Source organism: Sebastes umbrosus, chromosome 19 (assembly GCF_015220745.1).
Source record: "Sebastes umbrosus isolate fSebUmb1 chromosome 19, fSebUmb1.pri, whole genome shotgun sequence".
NCBI classification, from domain to species: Eukaryota; Metazoa; Chordata; class Actinopteri; order Perciformes; family Sebastidae; genus Sebastes; species Sebastes umbrosus.
Window position 1 is genome coordinate 2,852,177 of NC_051287.1, and position 24,644 is coordinate 2,876,820.

At 38.0% G+C, this 24,644-nt stretch overlaps 1 protein-coding gene across 5 annotated transcripts; it reads left to right on the plus strand.

Moving 5' to 3' along the window:
* The first annotated feature begins 927 nt into the window (after positions 1 to 927).
* Positions 928 to 22,850, plus strand: sbno1 (strawberry notch homolog 1 (Drosophila)). Of its 5 annotated transcripts, none has more exons than XM_037753258.1 (33): positions 928 to 1,284; positions 5,250 to 5,369; positions 5,455 to 5,553; positions 5,680 to 5,928; positions 6,016 to 6,151; positions 7,320 to 7,420; positions 7,541 to 7,637; positions 7,969 to 8,129; positions 8,962 to 9,095; positions 9,205 to 9,295; positions 9,382 to 9,543; positions 10,442 to 10,577; positions 10,657 to 10,762; positions 10,862 to 11,015; positions 11,117 to 11,299; positions 11,876 to 11,973; positions 12,068 to 12,219; positions 12,397 to 12,612; positions 12,703 to 12,873; positions 12,967 to 13,136; positions 13,228 to 13,359; positions 13,709 to 13,844; positions 14,021 to 14,133; positions 14,669 to 14,740; positions 14,831 to 14,930; positions 15,074 to 15,148; positions 15,239 to 15,385; positions 15,570 to 15,664; positions 16,230 to 16,316; positions 16,446 to 16,583; positions 16,681 to 16,757; positions 16,939 to 17,132; positions 18,330 to 22,850. In XM_037753258.1, exons 2-33 carry the CDS (start codon positions 5,250 to 5,252, stop codon positions 18,470 to 18,472), a joined length of 4,245 nt encoding a protein of 1,414 aa, XP_037609186.1. In that variant the 5' UTR covers positions 928 to 1,284; the 3' UTR covers positions 18,473 to 22,850. The 5 variants fall into 5 exon arrangements, with proteins under 5 accessions (XP_037609186.1, XP_037609188.1, XP_037609190.1 ...); XM_037753260.1 differs by having other exon boundaries at positions 6,019 to 6,151; XM_037753262.1 differs by having other exon boundaries at positions 5,680 to 5,907; positions 6,019 to 6,151.
* The last annotated feature ends 1,794 nt before the right edge of the window (positions 22,851 to 24,644 follow it).

Sequence of the window (24,644 nt, forward strand, 5' to 3'; positions counted from 1 at the left end):
TTAATACAAAATATGGATTATGGATTAAGATACTATATTGGCAACTAGTTTGATATTTTATTTATATATTATAATATATATATTATATATAACGAATAACAAATATATATAATAAATGATCAATTTAATAAATATATATATATAATAAATAATAAATATTTATATTTTATTTTCATACTTTAAGTACATTTTTGCTGTTAATACTTACATACTTTTATTTATTTTATAATGAGCAGTATATTAAAAAAAAAAGCTTTATGGCTTTATGTCTGAAAGAAGCAGAAAGGGGGAAAAAGGAATTAATGACATATTATATATATGTTTATATAATATATATAAGTTACAATTTTTCTTTAAATAAAATTAAATGAGGTAGTAAACCAATGTGCAAATAATACGTTACAAATATGCAGATTCAGATTATTAACACAAAATATGAATTATGGATTAAAATACCGAACAGATTATGAAAAAAAATACAAAAACTAGCTCCATTTTTGTATGTGAATACTTCCTCCACCACTTTATGCCATGCTTTATGGCTTTATGGCTTTATGGCTTTATGTTTGAAAGAAGCAGAAAGGGGGAAAAAAAGGAATTAATTACATATTATATATATGTGTATATAATATATATAAATTACAAATTTTCTTTAAATAAAATTAAATGAGTTAGTAAACATATATATATATATATATTATAAATAATAAATATTTCTATTTTTTCTATTTTATATTTTTGCTGATTTTATTATGAGCAGTATGTTAACAAAAATACAAAAATTGGCTCCACTTTTGTATGTGAATACCTCCTCCACCACTTCATGCCATGCTTTATGGCTTCATGTATGTAAGAAGCAGAAAGAGTGGAGAAAAAAAGGGAAGAGAACAACGAAGAAGAAGGAACTCTCTCCATCGCGTCACTTCCTCCACAAGATCTCGCGGGATCACGTGACGTCGCATTTAGCTCGCTGACTCTTGCTTATGTTTTGTCGTTTTGTGCTAAACCTTTTAGAAAAATGCCGACTTTCTCGGTTTTCTCGGTGTATTGTGGCGGAGGAGGTTCGTCCCGCGGCTGCTGCTCGGAGCACCGTGTTTACCGACCACCGGTAGAAGAGTTTAACCGCGTTAAACACGGAGGAGGCCTCTCAACGGCTCCGTCACGTGACCTGCATGCGGCTCGAGCCGTTTGATAAAAAAACATGGCGGAGAGCGCAGCGGAGCGGAGAGGACAACAAACCGCCGAACCGGAGACGAGCGGAGACAGCGGCAGATAAACACACAAGTAAGGTCAATTCAGCAGCGGGGGTTTATTACACATAACCCTGATTTAATACTTAATAAACTAACTAACTAGTGGTGCAGCTGGGGAGACTTTCAAGTGCGTGTTTTATGTTGATTTAGAGGGTTGTGAGAGAGATGCTAATGTTAGCTTAGCAACAGCAATGACACAGACAGCAACAACATCACAACAATGCGGGAGACAGGGCGATAAACACGGACACTGAGAGCAGGAGCTGGGGGTGGAACACAGGTTGGAGAAGGATATAGACTTTATGTTATTAGGATAGTGTTTAAATTTAATATTAGAGTGCTACATAACGGCGTTTTATTACAAGCTAGCTAAAACAAGCTAGCTTTGGATTGCACCTTATCATCAACCTGTTTATTCTCTATAACCGTCAACATCAACTGTTTACTGTTTTAACCAAATATTACACATAATATATAACATTTAAATGCACACACTTCACAATGAACATAGAAAAAGGTGCACAAAAGTAGTAGTTATTTATTTCTGTCCACCTACAAATAAATAAATAACATTAATTAGTATTAAATTAAAGGGAAAATAAAAGTGTTTTTTTGCACCTTATCAACCTGTTTATTTTCTATATAACAGTCAACATCAACTGTTTTAACCAATAAGTTTATTGAATACACATACTATATAACATAAAAATGCACACACTTCACATTGAGGCACACAAAGTAGAAGTACTAATTTATTTCTGTCCTTATTAACAAATTTCCCAGAAGAATACACCTACAAATAAATAAATAAAATTAATTAGTATTAATTTTATTTATTTATTTTTTATTTATTTATTTTTATTTTTTAATTAAATTTTTTTCTTTAATAATTTTTTGGTTTAGTGAAAGCTCCTATTTTATGGCAGTTATTATCTATATATATTTCTCTTTAAAATACTCTTGTATGGTGTATGAATATAAAAAGGCACACAAAAGTAGCAGTAGGAATTTATTTCTGTCCTTATTAACACATTTCCAAGTAAAATACACCTATAAATGAATAAATAAATAACATTAATTAGTATTAAATTAAAGGGAAAATAAACGTGTGTTTTTTGCACCTTATCAACCTGTTTATTTTCTATATAACAGTCAACATCAACTGTTTTAACCAATAAGTTTATTGAATACACATACTATATAACATAAAAATGCACACACTTCATATTGAGGCACACAAAATAGAAGTACTAATTTATTTCTGTCCTTATTAACAAATTTCCCAGAAGAATACACCTACAAATAAATAAATAAAATTAATTAGTATTAATTTAATTTATTTATTTATTTTTATTTTTTAATTTAATTTTTTTCTTTATTAATTTTTTGGTTTAGTGAAAGCTCCTATTTTATGGCAGTTATTATCTATATATATTTCTCTTTAAAATACTCTTGTATGGTGTATGAATATAAAAAGGCACACAAAAGTAGCAGTAGGAATTTATTTCTGTCCTTATTAACACATTTCCAAGTAAAATACACCTATAAATGAATAAATAAATAACATTAATTAGTATTAAATTAAAGGGAAAATAAACGTGTTTTTTTTGCACTTTATCAACCTGTTTATTTTTTATATAACTGTCAACATCAACTGTTATATATCTTTAGTATGAGCAGTATATTAATATATGTTTATTGAATTTTACACATAATATATAGCATATAAATGCACCTACTTCACATTGAGGCACACAAAAGTAGTAGTAGTAATTTATTTCTGTCTTTACTAACACATTTCCAAGAAGAATACACCTACAAATAAATAAATAACATTAATTAGTATTCAATTTTTACTATGATATATCAATCCCAGCTTTACTTGCTTGGTCTTGGTCTTGACTGTTTTGTTTTTTGACCAATCTGTTTATTGAATTTTCCACATAATATGTAAAATAAAAACATACACTTCACATTGAACAATAAGAAGGCACACAAAAATAGTAATTTGTTCATGATCAACTGTTTTTGTTGATTTATTTATATATATATATATATATATATGTCACTAACCTGTTTACAACCTGTTGTTCATCTCTGGCATTTAGTACATTTACACCTTACTGATCATTTGTATTGTTTATATGTTGTTTTATTTGCACTCTTTTCACCACGTTGCTGAGCAACACTTAACATGTGATTACAGCTAACTGACATTAGGGAGCAACCTTCCTTTGGTGACCTTTAATAACACATAACGGTTATGAGCTTTCTTTCTTAAATTCATAGTAATTTGTACAGAGCCTGGTGTGAGTTAACTTAAAGCTTCAATGTCGTTTTACTGACTGTAATGAATGTGAAAGTGTGTGTTGAGTTAGCTCTCTGTTAGCACAGTTAAGCCGTGTCACCCTGATGCAACCGGGCTAGTTTAGCTGGTGCTAAATTAGCTAACACGTAAATGTGTCCGTGCTAAATAAAAACGCCTGGTTGTAGCATGCATTAGAGATGTTTGTTTGTTTAAATAATACCGGTGGAGCTAACGAGGAGGGGGAAGTTTAGAGTCAGAGGGACCCGGAAGTGGAGTACACCAAAGCAGGACACTGCAAACACGTGTCTTGTTTTGGGTCACTTTGGAGCAAGTCTGACCGTGGCGTGCAGACGGTCGCTCCGAGATATGGCTAACTCTCACTCTTCTATCGATACTATCGATCTGGAGTTGATTTAAATGTGTCGAGTCAGTGTTAGCTTTTAGTGTTTCACTTTCACTGTTTTTCGGCGTGTGTTGTAGGACTATAAACAACGAGGTGAGTCTTTTAAATGGGTTGTAATGTGTTGCTCACATTAAGATTGAAATAGCTTGTGTGTTACAGTTGAACTACAGATGTTTGGTGTTTTTATACCGACTGTTAAAATGTATTGCTGGTTTGTTTTTTCATTTGAACACTGGGCTTTTAAAGTTCCCTGTTTGATCCCATGTGAGCTAATCATGTGGGTCCTTATATCCCTTTTGAGATTTTTGGTTCCTGCATTTTTTTTTGTCACATTTCTGTGTTGTCTTTTTGTAAGCGTGCATTCTACTGCAAGTGTATATACATTTTTTTAAAAATTATTATTTATGTGCTCATGGTTGTTAGCTACGTCTGGTTCATCCAGTAGGTCAAAGGGAGATTATTCTTTTTGGCAATGTCCGAGGACACACACAGGACAAAAAGTAACTTCATGTGAGGACAAGCAAGCAGTGTAATCTCAACATTAAACTTTGAACTCTTAAGTCTTACATTATGTTGTGAAAAGTTTAAAGTTTGGTGAAAATAGCTTGACGTTTAAATATGCATTTAAAGTTAAACATTTTTGACATTACATGTTCTTAAAGCCAGATATTTCTCTCCCTCTTTCTTAACGAGAGATTTTTTTTCGGGCTGCGATGATTAATGAATTAGTTGTCAACTATTAAATTAATCGCCAACTATTTTGATAATCAATTAATCAGTTTGAGTCATTTTTTTTAAGGGAAAAAAAGGTCAAAATTCTCTGATTCCAGCTTCTTAAATGTGAATATATATATATATATATATATATATATATATATATATATATATATATATATATATATACTGGTTTATTTTCTCCTCTATGACAGTAAACTGAATATATCTCAGTTGTGGACAAAACAAGATATTTGAAGACGTCGTCTTCGGCTTTGGGAAACACTGATCCACATTTTATAGACCAAACAACTGATCGATTAATCAAGAAAATAATCGACAATTAAAAGAATCGTTAGATGCTCCCCTAGATTTTTTTACTATCACAATAAACTAAAGCTGTAAATCCTCACATTTTAGATGGTGTACCCTAAACATTTAATTGACAATCAAAATGTATGCCAATATATTTTGTGTACTCGATTAATCCACTAATTGCTTCACCTCCTAAACATTTTTGTTATGGTTTTATTATTGTTTTTATTAATGTATATATGCATTTGTCTTGCAGATGGATCCTGGACAGGATTTACTTCTCGCTGCCCTGAGTGAGAGTGGCATTTGTCCAAATGATTTTGGCCTATTTGATGTTGATTCTCAGGATGTTGCACAGCCCTCTACAACCCAGCAAGTAAGACGATCTTTGTTCTGATGGAGTAGAAGTGATTTATTAAAGTTTTCATAACTAAATGTTGTGATTTCTGGTCCTCTTCCAGTCTATCTCCATCAGTGCCCTGGATGTTGGTGTGGGGACAGAGTCAGTGGACGTTGTTCGAACTGAGCCTCCAGCTCCAGTCCCGATAGTTACTTTCAGGGTGAGATTACAGAGCATTAAGTCCTCTTAATAAATTATTGAAGACATAATGTTATGTTGCAGCTGTTGTTGTGTTTCGTGCCATGTATTTAAATCAATTTTTCCCTCTTCTCAATGTCTCCAACAGCACAAACCTCAGCCATCAACCACCACGTTTGTCTTAAATCAGCTGAATCAGTTGCCGTCACTAGGAGCTGCTGTGACCAAACAATCAGTTACAAACCCTATCAAACACACCATAACCGTCACCAAAGTGGTCCACGTCGCTAATTCAGCCCTGCGAGGATGTTCGACCCCCTCCTCCACAAGTATTCCTCCTTCAGCGTCCACAGTAGTGCCTTCTAACAGAGATCAGGTACGCTTGTGGAATTCATGGGTAGGATACTCTCCAACTTCCACCAGACGTAAAAACACAAAGAAAAGCATTTCTTTTAGTTATGCTCATCATGTATTTTCTTTTTAGCAGATTCAGTTGAAAGACCTCCTTCGGACCGGCAATGTGAAGCGCTCCGGTCTAAAGGGCAACAGTCTGATGGAGCTCATGAGGCTAAAGCCTCCACCTAACATCGCTCCACCAGTCGCAACGGCAACAGCCACAGGTTATTTATCCTTTTTAAATGTTATTTAAATGTGCAATTTGATTTTTTTAACCCATTAGGGCAATATCTTTACAGTAATTATCCCCATTTGGAGAGGCTTATAAGATATTTAAAGGGGTTACAAGAATGAGTTCATATGAAGTCCGAAGAACCAAAATAATGAGCTAAAAGCTGTAGAGTTTGGTGTCAATTCTTTATGATCTAAGGCCCTGTTCAGACCTGGTATTAACATGCGTCCTTGCTGATCCAATCACAAGTGGACAGCTCTAAGTGTCTAAGTGTGAACGCACTCAGGACGCATTGAGATCCAATCACTCAGACCACATTCAGAGGTGGTCTGGGCCACATATGACCACATTCTTTTAACAGTGAGTAGTGAATGTGTCCTAGACCACATTAAGGGCCGCCTAATCTACTCACTGATGTCCCGCTGGGATCTGTGGGGCTCATCTGCCTCGCAGCACGGAAACGTCTTCTGTGCTCAACTGTATTTTGTCGGTACAACTGTATTTTATTAAAATATATCTTATTTATAGGCTATATATCTACAGACTATCAGACTAGGCACGCAAAGTGCATTATTATCATACTGTCGGAGATGTGTCGGTGTTTTCATTCCGGTGCTTTGCACGGAGCTGACACCCGCCCGCTCTCTCACGTCCCCGGCTCTCTGAAACTCTGTACTATGACCTTATACTTTGATGTTAATTAAATGTACCCAAATTAGTGAATATGTAGGATATTACTACTGACATGCATGTGATATTACGTCACAACGTCTGCTGTATTAGCCGTGTGTTTACTACTACTACTTGCCATCTTTGATTAGTCAGAGCAAAACACTTTCTCTGTTTACCCCTCGGTAAAAGAGGAAAAATCTACTACAGAATAAAGAGAAAATTATGGCTGATTGTGTAAAATTAGAATACAAATTCACCCGTGTGTCTGTGTGACAACTCTTGACTAATTTCAAAACTTTCATGAGAATTACAAAGTTATTTTTAATGAATGGGCTGCAACTCACTATTAATTTCATAGCTTGAACAAGGTAATGTTTGGCATTTTTGCTTGAAAAACATAGTTGCCAACAGCCAATTAATTTTCTGTTGAACATTTGTCGATACTTGAACTGTGAACGTGATACCTCTGGTCTCTGTTGTTGTTTCAGGTGAAATGAACAATGGGATCAAGAAGGAAGTATCGGCTAAAGATGCTGCCAGGATCTGGATTCATGACGACATTAAAGTGCAAGCCTTCTCGCATTCTCTGGTAAGTATTATAGTTATTGATTTTTTTAGAAAGCTGTTGAATGCTGCCAAATGTGTGTTGGCATACTAAAGGCACTATTGGCAAGTTGGTATTTATGGTTGTGGCAATGTGTGTTGACAGAAAATCCCAGGGATGAAGGAGGAGGATGAGCCTGAGGAGGAAGAGGAAGACGAGTTGGGTCATGCAGAGACTTATGCAGAGTACATGCCAATGAAATGTAAGTGTTGGTTTACAGGGTCATTATCAGATTGCAGAATAGTTTGTTTCCTAATCTCATCAAGCCGCACCTCTATTTGACAACCACAAAGGTCTGGAAAACGGCCAGTCATGGTAAGTATATGGAACAGTGAGGTGTAGCCATACTAGGAGGCCTACATTTACTGTGCAGTATTCACCCAGTGAGGAGCAGCGCTACACTCTAATGAAATGGGCTGGACTGAGTGATAATAGCAGCAGTGCACTGTACCGCTCTTGATCGATGGCGCTCAGTCAGATCAAACAAGAATACATCCTGCCGTTGTTGCTGACCGACCGGTTTTTCAATGCAGTGAAGATCGGCCAGCGGCATCCTGATCCTGTGGTGGAGACCAGCTCCCTGTCCAGCGTCAACCCTCCAGATGTTTGGTACCGACTGTCCATCTCAGAGGAAGTCATTGATCGAGGCTGCCTGTCTGCTCTGCAGCTGGAGGCGATAACATACGCAGCTCAGGTAAGCACTGTGGATTTTATGAACAAAAAATATTCCATGAATAAACTTTTTTTTTTTTCACAACGAGAAACATAATTTAAAAGCAGCCTTGGGAAATGAAAACTATTATGAAATGTATTCAGAGTTTGTACAAAGTCTTGAATATTTGGAAAATGCTTAATTCTAACTTATGTTTTCAAGGTTAGGAATATGCTTTAATTTGAAAATACTCCTTGAAAACCAAGATTACTTTTAATATTTGAAATGATACGATCCGTCATCATATTATATATAGTGCTGTCAATCGATTTAAATATTTAATCGCATGATTGTTCATAGATTGTATTGTTTAATCGCAAATTAATCTAATTTTATCAGTTCAAAATGTACCTTAAAGGGAGATCTGTCAAGTATTTAATACTCTTATCAACATGGGAGTGGGCAAATATGCTGCTTTATGCAAATGTATGTATGTATATATTTATTATTGGAAATCAATTAACAACACAAGACAATGACAAATATTAACAGGAAATAACGAAATATATTCACATTAAGACGCTGAAATCAGAGAATTTTCTTAATTTTTTCTCATCGATTAATCAATTAACAGAATAGTTGCCGATTAATTTAATAGTTGACAACTAATCGATTAATTGCTGCAGCTCTACAAATGACTGAAATGTGACTAGAACTAAAATACAATTTCATCAAAAGAGTGAGACTCAAAATTAAAACTGCAGTTACACACTTAACGTGTCCTATTTTTTAAACGTGGTTTTGTGAGACTCAACTTCCTTTGTAAGGCAGAATTGTTGAGTTTTAATTGAGTATTTCTGGTCCCTGTGAACAGCAACATGAGACATTCCTCCCCAACGGTGACCGAGCTGCCTATCTGATTGGAGATGGAGCCGGTGTGGGGAAAGGCCGGACCATCGCGGGGATCATCTATGAGAATTACCTTTTAGGCAGGAAGAGATCACTTTGGTAAATACCCAGAGTCCTTGACATTATATTTAAAGCAGAGAATCACATTTCAAATAAATGTAATGCCAACAGAATTACTTCCTCTTAAATATTCCTCTCTTTTGTTCAGGTTTAGTGTCTCAAACGACTTGAAGTATGACGCTGAACGGGATTTAAGGGACATAGGGGCCAAAAACATCCAGGTTCATTCCCTCAACAAGGTAAGATGGATGGAAGAAAACAGTCAGAAGTGTTTTCTGGCTTCATAATGTCAAAGTTTGACTCAATTACATGTTTATATTTTCAGTTCAAATATGGGAAAATCTCCTCAAAACACAACGGGAGCGTGAAGAAAGGTGTGATATTCGCCACCTACTCTTCGTTGATAGGAGAGAGCCAATCAGGAGGGAAGTACAAGACCAGATTTCAGCAGCTTCTCCACTGGTGTGGGGAGGACTTTGACGGAGTTGTATCCTTTTTCAATTGACCTTCTGTTAGTAGAATAAATGTTATTCTCTTTTTTCCCCACCAAAAGTAGTGAGTATATGCAGGTGTTCTTAAACACTCCTTTCTCATTGCCAGTAGACGAGTAGTCTTTCTGGGGGTTTTTTTCTGGTGTGTCACGTTCAACGTCACAAACGCGCTGGAAAACAGGGTCAGTAAACAGTGAAAATGTTACGGTGGTTACTTCTTTTTCAGAGTTGGTTTTTGAGCTGTCAGTTTTGAATGAAGTGCGTTTCGATGATCAGTGAGGTCAAATTACAGTTTCTGTCAATGGAGTCTGGTGGCTTTGAGGAGCGCATATAACGCCATTTCTTTTCACATCTAACTCTGTGAATTAAGAGTTTATTTTGAGCAAACCCGAGTTGATGATTGTTAGAACAGTGGAAAGACTAACCAAGAAGGTTTTGATGAGTTTTAATTTGTTTGTTCTTTGAATGAAGTGTGTTTTGTGACGATCAGCGAGGTAAAATGACTGTTGTTTGACTGGAGTCTGGTGACTTTGAGGAGCGCATATTAATTGTATGTTTTGCATGTTAATGAATTATAATAGTCGTCCAAATCCCTGTTGGTTTTATTTATTATATATTTTCTACAAAGAGCGAAAATTAGCATGTTGACCCGGATGTTTCCATCACTGCCGATCGGAGTTGGAGCAGATTAAATATCCGTGACTACTGCAGAGTTATTTGTCCCGACTGAATGCCATAACCTTTCCCACTGAAGACAAAAGCCAGATGTTAATCATTTTTTGGGTCCAGTGGGAAAGGAAGTGTAATTTCTTCTTCATGCATTCAATTTAAACAAGATTGTTGTAGGTTGTTTTTAGAAATGTGATGAGTTTCCTTAACCAGATGTCTTTTTAGATTGTGTATGACGAGTGTCACAAAGCCAAAAACGTTTGTCCAATTGGATCGTCCAAACCTACAAAAACTGGGCTCGCAGTGTTGGAACTGCAGAACAAACTCCCCAAGGCTCGGGTTGTGTATGCAAGTGCTACAGGTTAGTAGACGGAAGCAAATTAAATTAGCTTTTTGAATGGATTGGCAGTCTAAACACTCTCTCTACTTTTTTTAATTAGGTGCCTCTGAACCGCGAAATATGGCCTATATGAATCGTCTGGGCATCTGGGGACATAAAACACCTTTCAGAGAATTTGGCAACTTTATCCAGGCTGTTGAGCGCAGGTAAGTTTCTCTCTTTTTGCAGGTGACAAAACAAACGTGACAGGTGGTGTGTAATTAATGTCCTAACATGCATGTTTTTATGCATTTTCGCAATTTTAGAGGTGTTGGCGCCATGGAGATAGTCGCCATGGACATGAAACTGAGGGGGATGTACATTGCACGGCAGTTGAGTTTTACAGGTGTCACTTTTAAGATTGAGGAGGTTCCCCTGACTCAGCAATACATCCACATGTACAACAAATCTGTGAGGCTGGTAAGCACATAACAATAGAAGTGTACATTTTAAGCACATTGGTGTGATTCTTTTTATTTGTCCCTGCAGTTAATAACTAGATTTAATTTTGCTTCTCCCAGTGGGTGAGCGCACGTGAGAAGTTCCAGCAGGCAGCGAACCTGATGGACGCGGAGCAGCGCATGAAGAAGTCCATGTGGGGCCAGTTCTGGTCGGCTCATCAGAGGTTTTTCAAGTACCTCTGCATTGCCTCCAAAGTCCGCCGAGTGGTTCAGCTGGCCAGAGAGGAGGTCCAAAACGGAAAGGTGAGACTACTCTTGAAACATAACAGTACGTATGCTGCACAATTAAAGAACCAGTGTGTAACAATTAGGGGGATCTAACACAAGATTAAGGGCATAATACTTTTGATTTTTACTAAAATAGCCGCGTGTGTGTCATCTGTTGTCGGAGGGAAGAGACAGCAGAATGCGCAGCTGGTACCCGTGTATCGATACTGTATAAAATAAGTACTGAAACAGATTCAAATAATCAATATCCATATGTTAATATTTTTGACAACACTACCCCTACAACACTATTTTTGGGGGGTAAAATGTCCCCGGAGGTTATTTTAGACCCTGGTCCAAGCAGTCGAAGCGCAAAAAGGTTCCTAGTCCCTTGGTAAAGTTTCTGTGGTAGAAAACGGGGTTATGATGATGAAACTATCAAGGCCAGGAAAACTTAGGAAAATCCCTGACTATTAGAGGGAACTTTAAAAACATTACAGAGGCTACGACTTATTACAAGTTGGCCAAAGATGCACTGGTCAACACCGCAAAACAAGAGACAAAAGCTACCTGATGCGTTCCTGAAACTCTAACGTTATATCTCCTCTGCAGTGTGTGGTGATCGGTCTTCAGTCCACTGGAGAAGCGAGAACACTCGAGGCCTTGGAGGAAGGAGGAGGAGAGCTCAACGACTTTGTGTCAACTGCAAAGTACGGACCGACTAAAGATGATTTTTCGCACACAATTTTAAACAGGATAACATACTGAATGTACGTCACTATAATGAAATGTTTATTGTTGTAGAGGTGTGCTGCAGTCCCTGATTGAGAAGCACTTTCCAGCTCCTGACAGACAGAAGCTTTACAGCCTGCTGGGTATCGACCTCTCGGTTAAGAAGACGCCCTCTCCCAGTGAAACTGCAGCACCACCAGAAAAGAAGGGCAAGAAAAGGAAAGGTAAGAAAGATTTTAAGCTAAATCTATATTCATCCTGGACCGAACGAGACTTCCTTGAGAAAGACTTGGTTAGACACAACAACAAACGGACCAAATCAAGTGAAGGTTGTGTCAGAATCATTTGCTTTTCAGAAAGGTTCAATGTTTGTTTCCATCATTCTCTGATCATCTCTCCAGGTTCAGATGTCAAAAAGAATCAGAAAAAGAAGCCTCGGAAGCACGGCGGTCTGTCGGGTACCAGCTCGGAGGAGAGCCAGTCGGAGGAGTCGGACAGAGAGTCGGACAGAGAGTCGGGTAAAGACAGCGACGACAGCTTCAAGTCGGTCAGCTCAGGGGACGAAGACGACGATTTCAACCCGTTCAGAGACGAGTCTGATGACGACGGGGAAGATGGTGAGACTTCTCACGGAGGTCGTGGAATTAAGACATATTTAGATATCCACTTCAGTGCTTACAGGAAACCTTTATGCTTTGTTGTCTTAGATCCATGGCTCATCAGAAAGGAACCAAAGAAAGGGAAAGAGAAGAAGAAGAAAAAGAGAAGAGGGAGTATTGATCCAGACTCCATTCAAAGTGCCTTGTTAGCCTCTGGGCTGGGCTCCACCAGGCCTGCTTTCACTGCCCCCGTCATCCCCCCCAGTGCCCCTGCCATAGGTAAGCACAACACCACACAGCAAAGTAGGATTACATCACTCCGGTTCAGCCTTCTGAGGGTTAATGAACGCCTTGTTTTTACTTCTCCTTAAGTCAAGGCAGAGAGTCAGGACAGCGTCCTAACAAGTCAGGACGCAGTGGAACATGCACAGAAAATGAAGAGAGATCTGCTGGACAAACTTGAGGATCTAGCTGAGAATCTACCTCCCAACACTCTGGACGAGCTCATAGATGAGCTGGGAGGACCCGAGAATGTAGCTGAGGTATAAACATGTTGTTGTTTGTTTTTTAAAGCTGGATCAGTATTTGGTTTCTATCTTAACTCCCTTCTCTGTTTCTTCAACTGTGCTTCAGATGACCGGCCGCAAAGGTCGAGTGGTCAGCAACGACGACGGCAGCATCACGTACGAATCTCGCTCTGAGCTGGACGTCCCGGTGGAAATCCTCAATCTCACAGAGAAGCAGAGGTTCATGGATGGAGAGAAGGTAAAGGCAATGTTAGTGTGAAAATGGGGACATGACTTTTTAACCAAACATGTAACTCAGAAGGTATAAGAGGTTTGGTGTTCTATTTTATCTGTGCAAATGAAGCAACACCAGAGTTTGTTTGAACTGCACAAAACCAGTTCAGTGTGAAAAGCACCTTTTAGTTGTGACAAACCAGTTTACTTTACTCCCTCAGTGTTGAATTTAAAAAGAAAATTCGGGACCAGAGTGATTTAATTAGCTTGTGGTTGATCGTATACCTTGACCAGGACTGACGGACAAAAATAAACAATGCTATTCCATTATTTGTATGTGAAATGTAATATTAGTTGTCTTTCTTTTCAACCAGAACATAGCCATCATCTCGGAAGCTGCCAGCTCAGGTATTTCCCTGCAGGCCGATCGTCGAGTGAAGAATCAGCGGCGGAGAGTCCACATGACGCTGGAGCTGCCGTGGAGCGCCGACAGAGCGATACAGCAGTTCGGTCAGTAGATATTAACCTCACTGTGAAGGCACAACCAACACTAAAGCCAGTTATTCACAATTAATCCTCTTGTACTCAACAAAGGGACAGTTTTGGCATGAATGTAATAAATATGAAATAACAATGTGGTTCAAAATGTACTAAATGTTCTGCTCTGTTTGTTTGTTTGGACTCAGGGAGAACTCACCGGTCGAACCAGGTCACAGCTCCAGAATACGTCTTCCTCATATCGGAGCTGGCAGGAGAGCAGAGATTTGCATCCATCGTTGCCAAAAGACTAGAAAGCCTGGTAAGGACCAATCGAATGTATAATGACGAACATCGGTACTTGAAGGAAGTTTAACCCTTTAAAAACTGACCGTTGTTTGCATGATGCTGTTGAAATCGATCTAAAATAAGAACCATAATAGCTAGAGCATTCATTCTTTTTGCAGCAGAAAGCGAAAGGCTTCTGTCTTTGGTGTCATCACGTTGTACGCTCATGATGACGTCATTACTTTCCATTCATGCGGATCATAACGAAGCAATCAAAGTGTCTTTGCACTCAGTTTTTTAAAAACTATAAAATGTGCATAGTTCAAAATAACTTATGGAGTGTTAAGACATATTTTGTCAGATTTTTTTAAAAATTTTTTATTATGTATGGCACCATTTCAATACTTTTATCAGTTACTATAGTTTATTGACTTGCATAACCTTTTAGCTTAGGTTGTACAGATTTTAGAGATAATACGCATTTGAAGATACTCCAAGAAATTAAATCACAATGAACGAAAATCAAAGGAAGTTTGTCATCAACTGTATATATTAAATCTTTGTAACAGGGCGCTCTCACCCACGGAGACAGAAGAGCAACAGAAACTCGAGATCTCAGCAGGTTTAACTTCGACAACAAAGTAAGTAAACACATCAAGCGTTCGTCTCAGAGAAGTTCTCCTCGTTGTCTTTATCTATCAGTGACTCACTGACGTTTATCTTCACTACAGTACGGCAGAAGCGCTCTGGAGATCGTGATGAAGTCGATCGTAAAGCTCGACTCTCCGTTAGTTCCTCCACCATCTCACTTTAAAGGAGATTTCTTCAAAGGTATTTATTTATTTTATTTTCTGTGAATATTCCCACAACGTGTTGTTTGCTGTACAACTGGTTCACCCGGTAGATATCTGTCTGTAATTATTACATGATTTCTGTATCTTATTTCTTAATCATTTAATGTTTTCCTTCCGTAGAAATTCAAAATGGATTAATAGGTGTGGGCCTCATAAATTTGGAGGACAGATCTGGCACAATGGTGCTGGACAAAGGTGATTTTAAAATTGTTAAAAGGAACAACATCACAACTATTGTCGCTGTTAAACGTGACGTGTGATGCATATACTCTGTTACTGCTGCAGACTACAACAACATGGGGAAGTTCCTGAACCGTATTTTGGGCATGGAGGTCGCGCAGCAGAACGCCTTGTTCCAGTACTTCTCTGACACGTTGGCTGCAGTTATTCAGGAAGCCAAGAAGAACGGCAGATACGACATGGGCATTCTGGGTAAGATGGTCATCATCACGCTTTGTTTCATCATTCAACCGCTGTCGCAAACACAGAAGCAAAACTGGGGCAGGAGGCATTTTACTATTTTGAGGAAAATCAGTTGAGTCATAATCATCTGTCTGCTGTGACGGTTGTATTTCAGCGACTCAAACTCACTCCCTTCCTGTCTCTTCTCTGTTAGATCTGGGCTCTGGTGATGAGAAGGTGAAGAAGCTGGACTGCAGGAAGTTCCTCACGCCGGGCTACACCACGTCAGGACACGTGGAACTCTATACCGTATGTTCATATTTATAATGTATTTATTTTGACCTCCCTCCCCTCTTAAAGGTGCAGTGTGTAATACGATGGAAACCGCTTATAGTGATCACATCTGTCCGGGTCAAATTGATCACTATAAGCAGATGAATTGTTGTTGTTGTTGCTGCATCATTTCTCATGCAGATTACCATCTAATTGACATGAGTATATTTATCACATTAATACAAAGTAATGAAACGAACCGCTTTGCTATTTACTGGCCTGCTGCCAAATAGACGAGCCCCCGGGGCAGCTCTACTTCTTGGTCCTCTCATGTTGGACTGACAGGACGCTACAAGTGGTATTACAAGACAGGATGGGCCAGGTTTAGCTGGTTAGCATGCTCATTTCAGTAGATATCTCTGCAACACAATACACAGACGTCTTTGACATAACTTCAACACTGTAACCTCTTCACATTCGGTTGAATTAATGTTTTGAACAAAAATTCTGGCCAGATCTTACACACACACTGCCCCATTAAGAATATGGTTGGATCCCAGAAACATTACCTGACTTTGTATCTGTGTGTGTCTTTTCACAGGTGGGTGTGGAGAGGGGGATGTCGTGGGAGGAAGCCACGCATGCTTGGGCCGATCAGAGCGGAGCAGATGATGGTTTCTATGTTCAGGTACGAGAAGGTTGAGGACGATTCTCTCTTAAAAATGACGTCAATATTTCTCCGACTTGACAAAACTCCTCCACAAACACAGAAGTCATCGGATGTTTATTCAGTACAACGTGTGTTTTCGATTTTCAGACGAGGAACAACAAGAAAACAGCCATACTGGTGAAAGAGGTGAACGCCAAGAAGAGACTCTTCCTGGTTTACAGGCCGAACACGGGCAGGCAGGTCAAACTGGAGACGTACACAGACATCAAGAAGAAGTTTAAAAAGGTCTCACTACATTCCTTTTATTAATATTTCTATGCCAAGAACTCTTAATGTTTTACGTGGGGAATCATGATTTGATTTTATTGTTTTGTCCTGTTAGGTTTTGTCAGAAGACGCCAAGCAGCACTGGATGGACCAGTACAAGTCGTCAGCACAGATCTGCTCTCATGCATATTGGTATGTACACTTTAGATCTGTTAAACTACAGTGACCAGCTTTTATAGGGAATTATTTTATCCTTTTTAAAAATAAAACTACATATTTGTGATCCGTTTTCCTATAGATTTACATTTTCGATTATTTTCATTGTCGATTAATCTGTTGATTATTTTCTTTTTGTGTTTTCCTCTGCCCACAGGCGAGGTAACTGTAAGAAAGCGTCGGTGGGTCTTCAGTGTGAAGTCGGTCTGCGGTGTCGGACGTACCACGTTCTGTGTGGCTCGGTTCTCAGTGTGTGGAACGAGCTGGAGGAAGTGCTCACCCCGGTCAGTGGAACCAATGTGAAGGTGCAGATCGTCCGCCTTAGAACGGAAGACGGACAGAGGATAGTCGGTGAGTCGAAGGACTGATACTTGTAAAGGATTGGATCCGACATTTTGGGAAATATGATGAGTATGTCGATCTTACCTCGTTGTCGTCCCCTTTCAAGACACAAGCCACATTGAACGCCCTCCATTGTTCCCTATCTGAGGCAACATGTTCAGGGTATCTAGAGGGCTTAAAATCTCAGCATTAAATTCAGTTTCCTCAAAGAAAAAGACTTTAAAAGGTTTCAAGAGTCTTTAATTTACAAAAGTCTGAGATATTAGATACGTAGGATAAGTAGGCGGTGTTATTTTATAGTTTTTGTTTCAGATTGCTGGCCGTCGGGTGACATTATACACCTTTCATCTAAAAGTGGGAATGTTTTAACAGCAAATTAAATGCACAGGAGGTTCAATCTTTTTTTTTTTTTTGGTAGTTTCAGTCAGCACCATCCGATTAGGAGCTGTATTCATAAAGCTTCCTAGTACAAAGAGTTGCTCCTAGTGACGAAATTCGTTTTCTAAGAATTTCCCCTTACAGTTAAGACTAGATTCTATTAAAGATAAAAGTTATTCACAAAGCATCTTAGCCCTTAAGAGAGCTCCTAAGGTGAAAACCTATTAGGAGTAGAGAGGAGGACTTTTAAAAGGCTTAAGAGTTTGTTAAGCAGAGGAGAAAATGGTCTTTTTGCAGTTTTTTGGTAGATGTACGTGCCAACCAATGCTGCTACTTATATAGACTGGCCGGCAATCACAGAACTTGATTAAAGCTGAGCCATTTTTCCCCCGTAAATATCAATAGATTAACTACAATTACCAGCATGGTAAATCAATATAAGCATATAAATGTAACAGCTATCAGCATGCGAATAGGCTACTGCATGATTAAGTACGCCTGTGTTGTCAAATATCTGTAGGGTCCTTTTAAATTATGATTTACAATTTGTTCAACAGAGATGTTCATTAAATAAAATAATATTCATAATTAAGCGTGATTTATGCTTGCCGCATCTGCAAGGTAGTAAGTGTCTGTACAGTGACGTCACACAATCAGACACTTTCTAACTACGTGGAAGCAGATGGATGGAGAAGATAGAGAACTTTTAGAATGTCTGTCCGCAAGGAAAAAAGCCCAAAATGTCAAACCTTTTCCTTTTTTAATATAAATGTCAACATCATTGGTCTCATATTTAATTCTCAAACCTTTTCTTTCTTTCATTCCCAGGACTGATCATTCCAGCGAACTGCGTGTCTCCATTAAGTAACAAGCTCTCGACGTCGGACCAGTGTCAGCAGCTCGCCGTGCAGGAGCTGCAGAAGCGGCAGCAGCTCCACCCCCAAAGTCTCCTTCATGCACCCAACACATAGTAGTCTGGGGTTGGACCACGTTAAAGCCCGTCTCCACCCCTCGAGTCCACGTTCCGGTCTAAAGGGATCTGAGTCTCTATCTCTGCACTGCAGGCTCCAGGACCGCTGTCCCTCGTTCTGCACCCTCACGCGCCCCCACCCCTCCATTATCTCCGAGGGTCAGAGGTGTCACACCGAGCTGTGATGATGATTCTCAGATGTAAAGTGGTTGTACAGAGAAAAGATTTCAGGGTTTTTCGTTTTGTTATTTTTAAATCTCCAGAGACTCTTGTTTTCACCTAGAGAGATTTTGATGGGTGATGTTTTGTCCTCTGACATTCAGAGTGAAAAGATTTGTGATATATTGATAGAGACCGAGTTGAATCCTCGAGGGCACGTTGGCCTGAGTTGTCCACTCCTCACCCTCGCTTTAAGACGTTCAGTCCAGACTACCTGGTATGAAGCAAAGACTTCTTCTTGGTTCAGACCAAAGGTGGATGAGACAAAGACCTTTATGTCTCTGAAAGTCTGATTTAAAAAGAATGGGCATTTAATGCTAAACTACTGTCAGTTTATCGCTCCTCAGACACGATCCAGCACTGATCCAGAGAGAGAACTAGTTGTTTAAAGTAGGAAAAGTGATGCAGAACATTAGTCCGGAGACAGGATTTTCCGAGTATCGGTAGCCGTATTCGCTCATTAGACGACTAAACAAAATGTCGTTATTGTCAGAATCCACTTGCATCGTAATCACAGATCAGTTTGTTTTGCTCATAAGTCTCAAATTTCCTTGTTTTGTTTTATTTCAATAATTGTGTTCCTCTTTCTCCATATTGTACCATTAAAGGATAGGTTCATAATCATTCAAGTCTGTCTTACAACAACAGTCGGGTGCGAACATTTCAAACAGGTTTTCCTCCTGTTCATACTGGACATTAAGAGATCCCGTCCTAATACGCTCGCTGCTCGCACATCGGCCCTCAAGCATCATGTGTGAACTGCTCAAAGACGCTCATCGAGGCCTCACAGACACATTCCAGATATCTAGCATGCTAAATATCTGGACCTGTCGGGGACTCCGGCCACGAGCTACAGCCAATGAGAGCGCAAGACCCGGGTTGAGGGGAAACATTTGCAACACTGAGCAAAGTTGTTGTTGCACCTAGAGGAATAAATAGGAAAAAAGAGTGTGGAAACAGACGATTTTGTGAGCACATGTACCAACAACAACATCAGCGATGTGTCTCGCATACACGTTATTTATGGTGTGTATTCATGACAAAACGTAGGTTGGAGACCTCATCGGGGATTCCTCCTGGTGAAAGATATTGTAGTGTGTGACCTCCTGTCTCCGATCAGTCATGTGTCACTTTGAAAGTCTTAGCTTTAAATGTAAGTGATGGGGAACTATATCCAGAGTGCTCTTTTTGTTGTGTTCTAACGTTTATCTGAAGTTATAATGAGGCTTCAGCAGTCTGACTTCAAGTGTAGGTATCTTACAATAGTTATTTTTTAGTACGAAATCCGCTCATTGTTTCCGTGTTTAGCTTTAGTTTCTGTATAACCCTGACTGCCGAAGCCTCATATTAACTACAGATACACTTTTGAACATGTTTGCACATAAAGGACTGTGCATTTTCTCCCCCATCACTTCTATTGAAAGCACTTTAGGAAGCTTTTAATAGCTAGTATGAACAAGAGGAATCATAACCTGACTGTTGTTTTAAGACTGACTTGAAAAATAGTGAACTTTTCCTTTAACAGCCAGTTTGTCAAATGTGCCTTTGTATCTGTACAAAAAGCTTCTGCAGACAAAACACTAACAGGAGAAATATTTGGTTATTTCAGCTGGTCTGGTGGTTTTTATTTATAGTGCATGAAGGTAAGAAAATGTTTCCCAAAGATAATATTGAAACAGCAAAAAATGTGAGGAATGAGTAAAGTTTGTTATCAGCAAACCAGATGTTCTTTTCTTCAAATAAGTTCTATCAACACAAATGAACTCTGACTTAGCAGAAAGTTTTCAAATGGTTTATAACACACTATAATAACAAAGTTATAAGCAGATATTTCTCCTATGTAGACATGTTTTATTACTATATTATCATTAATTGTCTGTTTAGACAGCAGCATCCAGTAATGGGAGCCTACAGGAGGAGTTATAGTTGCTGATAAACACATTAATAAACACACATAGGGCTACAACTACCCATTCATTTCATTAATTAATCTGCTGATCATTTTTTCAATTAATTGATTGTTTTGTCTATAAAACAACTTCACAGAGCCAAACATGTCTTCAAATGTCTTGTTTTATTCAACCAAAAGTCCAAATACCCCAAACATATATATGACAAAGAAAAGCAGGGAATCTTCTCATGTTAGAGGCTGTAATCTATCAGAGAATATTGGATTTGTTTCACTATTTCTGCTTAAAATATGACCAAAATGAGTAATTGACTATCAAAATAGTTGTCCGTTATTTTTTTGTTGATTGTTTACAGCTCCATATCTGCTTACAACTACATTATAATGTGTTACAAATTATTTATTATACGTTTATGTGCTGCTTATACATGTTAAATAGGGTGAATTTCTGTTTTCGTTGAGCCGTAGTGCTCCCTTATCCCCTTCTTTTTTTTTGTTTTTCTAGTTTGTGTTACGGGTTGAAACCACCTTTGGTCTTTACCTGGACTTGTGTCTCATTAGAAACATGTCTGGTGTGATCTCAGTGATGCCTGGCTGGACAGGAAACACATTAACAGAAACATAATATTCAGTAAAGCTGCCAAGGAAATGTGAGAAATGTGAAATCCTAAAATCACTTTTTGATTTTCAAAAAGAGCGGCACTGTGCTCTGCTCACATACTTTTATTTTGTTGACTGTTTTTTTTTTTTAATGGACTTCTGCTCAGGGGTTAAACTCACACAAAGACCCTCTTTGAAAAACAAAACAAAGAAAATGTTTTACAAAGTATCTGAAATGCATGACTCAAAATGCTCCTCGGACACCTCTACTCAGTAATGTTGCTCTGTGGTTAGCTGTGTTTACGGCTCGTATCTTTCAAAACACGTCTCTCTAATGTTGTGTTCACACCAAGAGCGAAGCGCATCTTCACCTCGCTTTACGAGTCGGACCGCCGGTATCATTTGTCTTCATAGATACCAACAACCTTTTTTTTCATCTGTCAACCATGGAAGAATTAACCACTGTTGCTGCTTTCTACATGTGGAAGTCACAGATATGTCAGAAAACCAAACGCCGATGTGTCTGGATTCATAACATCACCCGGCGGCGAGCTGTTTCGCATACAGTGGTATTGCACTGACTGTAGCTAGCAAACTACGTGTCGCTATTGCGGTATGAACCCAAAATAAACAGATGTGATTTAATTGGAATAAACGGATCAAAAGGATGCCGATATAACAACATAATGATGCTGATTTGTAAAAAGTCTGAATTCATGCTTTGTCAGGTCTGTCCGCAAGATGACACTCAAACAACTCTTGAATTGCTTGTTTTTTGAATGGAGTTTGGATCAATCACTGCCAGGCTATGCAGCTGCGCCATCATCACTCAAGATAAAGTCATCTAGGCATAAATACAGCAGCAACGTTGTTTCTACCATAGACCATCTGGTTCTTACACAGTTTGGTCTGCTCTCTGTACAGATATGAAGTAGCTTTCTTCTTCGTGGTTCTCACTCAAATTGAAATATTTCAACTCCTGCGTCGCCCGGCGCACATTCGCCTCTTTGCATTGACTTTGTATGTAATTGCGCCGCGCGAAAAGTTGTCTTTGCTCTTGGTGTGAGCGCACCATCACTCCTCTGCTGTCTTGAGCCCAGTTGTGATTAAAATGGATGATTGCTTCTCTTCTATTGCCTCCTCAGTCCTCTATCGCTTTATACTAGATCTGCACTGGAAGGGACGGACCAAAGTCTGGATCTAAGAGCTGTCCTAATAGCTGATAATTATAAAAGATAAGCTCAGACACATCGTTAAACCTGTGGATTAGTTCATGTTATTATTCTCTTCTGTTCTTGCATTTAGAAACCAGTGAAAATAGGAAATAAGAAGTCTTTGTATCATACCAATTTGTACACTTTGTAAAAGGATGAAAACTGTTGGACAGACTTTTAGCACTGTAATTGGACGTCTTTTAACTTGAATGTCCTCCATATATAAAGACAACTCTTTATTTTGTCTGTTTTGAGATGTTATAAACGGAGGCGACTGATCGGCTCCTCCTGAAGTTGAAACACTTGAAGACCTTTTTTTTTTTTCTTTCTCTCTTTTCATCATTGCACGAGTTGCACTACTGACAGAGTTGTACAAAAATTCAACATGACCTGTACATGAATGAGTGTGATGCTCAATAAAGCTTGGTATACTTCTACCTCATAGTACTGGTAATACATCACTGGCAGATATAGAAGCTTCATCAATCATTATGATAATAAAAACGGCACTTTCATCGCTATATTCCCGAAACCAGAGGTCAGATTCGTCTTTCAGAAACAGGAAGTTCTCCAGCCGGGGTGGAGGAAGTATTCAGATCCTTCACGTAAGAAAAATTAAGCAATAAAACACTTTAATAATACCCCATTTATTACAAGAAAAAGTTCTGCTTTGAAAATAATTAAACATACGTACGTTTTATAACGTTATATATTATATTCAGTGGTGGAAAGTACATTTAATTAAGCGACTTAAGTACAATTTTGAGGTACTTTATTTGAGTATTTCCATTGTGTTTGTTTCTTTATTTACACATATAAAAAATTAAAAAGATACTTAAATAATTTGCAAGGGGATGTGAAGGAGAAATACCTCCAGTGCCATTCTCCAGGCAGCATATTACATGGAATAATCACAGTAATGTAATATACATGATGTATATGGATCTATCAATAATTTTAGACATAGTAAAAAACATAATAAAAAACAGAGAGATAGAGACATTTTATGCTACTTAATACTTATACTCCAATTCAGAGTTTAACTGTACTACACTTATTTTAAAACTTAAGAAATATACAAAATATGACCAATTAATAACCAATAAATAATGATGTATTATTATAGATTAAACTACCCAGCTGCAACATTAAAATTATAATCCAGTAATATAATATATATATATTATTCTGAAAAGGGCCATTTGAGTATTTTTTTTTAAAACTTTTTTTACTTAATTAATGTAAATAATAGAGGAAACAATGGATGCGCCCCCAAAGACAAAGACAGGTATCAAACAAAGCTTTTTCTCTTTTTTTAATTCATGTTAAATTCAACTTTAAATTGAAAATACACAAAGTTCGTTATTTAACGGTTAAAAAAATTCAACAATGTGAAGGGAAAACTACTTTTTAAACATCTTTTTAAAACAACTCTTTTAAAAAGTCTAGTTTAAAGTGGACGTCATTTAGTTATTTTTTTTTTTCATTGTTTTCTTCCTATGTCTTTTGACATTATATTTGTTTATAAGTAAAACAAAGCTTTTTCTCTTTTTTATAATTAATGTTAAATTTAACTGAACACAGGAAGTTCGTTATTTAACGGTTAAAAAAAATTCAAAAATGTGGTTTAAAAGAAAAATTCAAAAATATGAAGGAAAAACTCCTTTTTAAACATCTTTTAAAACATCTTTTTAAACATCAACTCTTTTAAAAAGTCTAGTTTAAAGTGGCCGTCCCGGTGAATGAGTAAACGTGTGTTAAACCGGGTTAAACCGGGTTAAAACCGCCGTTTTTATCGTCTAAAATCTAAATCACGTTTAATGTGTCTCTTTCTTGATAACCCACAATGGCTGTTAGCCGTGTTAGACAGCATAGTGGGTGTCAATATAAAGTGACATAATTGGAGCTTTTTTTGTTATATTGGTACTTTTACTTCAGTAAATTATCTAAATACTTCTTCCACTGCTTGTATGTTTTGCCAATATCATAATTAATCTAATTAAATGCATGTTTTCAGATCAAAATCCTTTTAAAAACAAGCATTATATTGTCCAAACATGTCCTAAAGTCAGATACAGTTCACCCACTATCATCTACTGGGTTAGTGAGGACCATACCATCATGAGTCCACTGGGGGGGTCAGAGGTCAAGACACTGGGACAGGATTGGGCCAAACCATGTGGTCAAGAAGAAGAAGACCCTGATGGGGACTCCTCATTCAGTTTGAATGG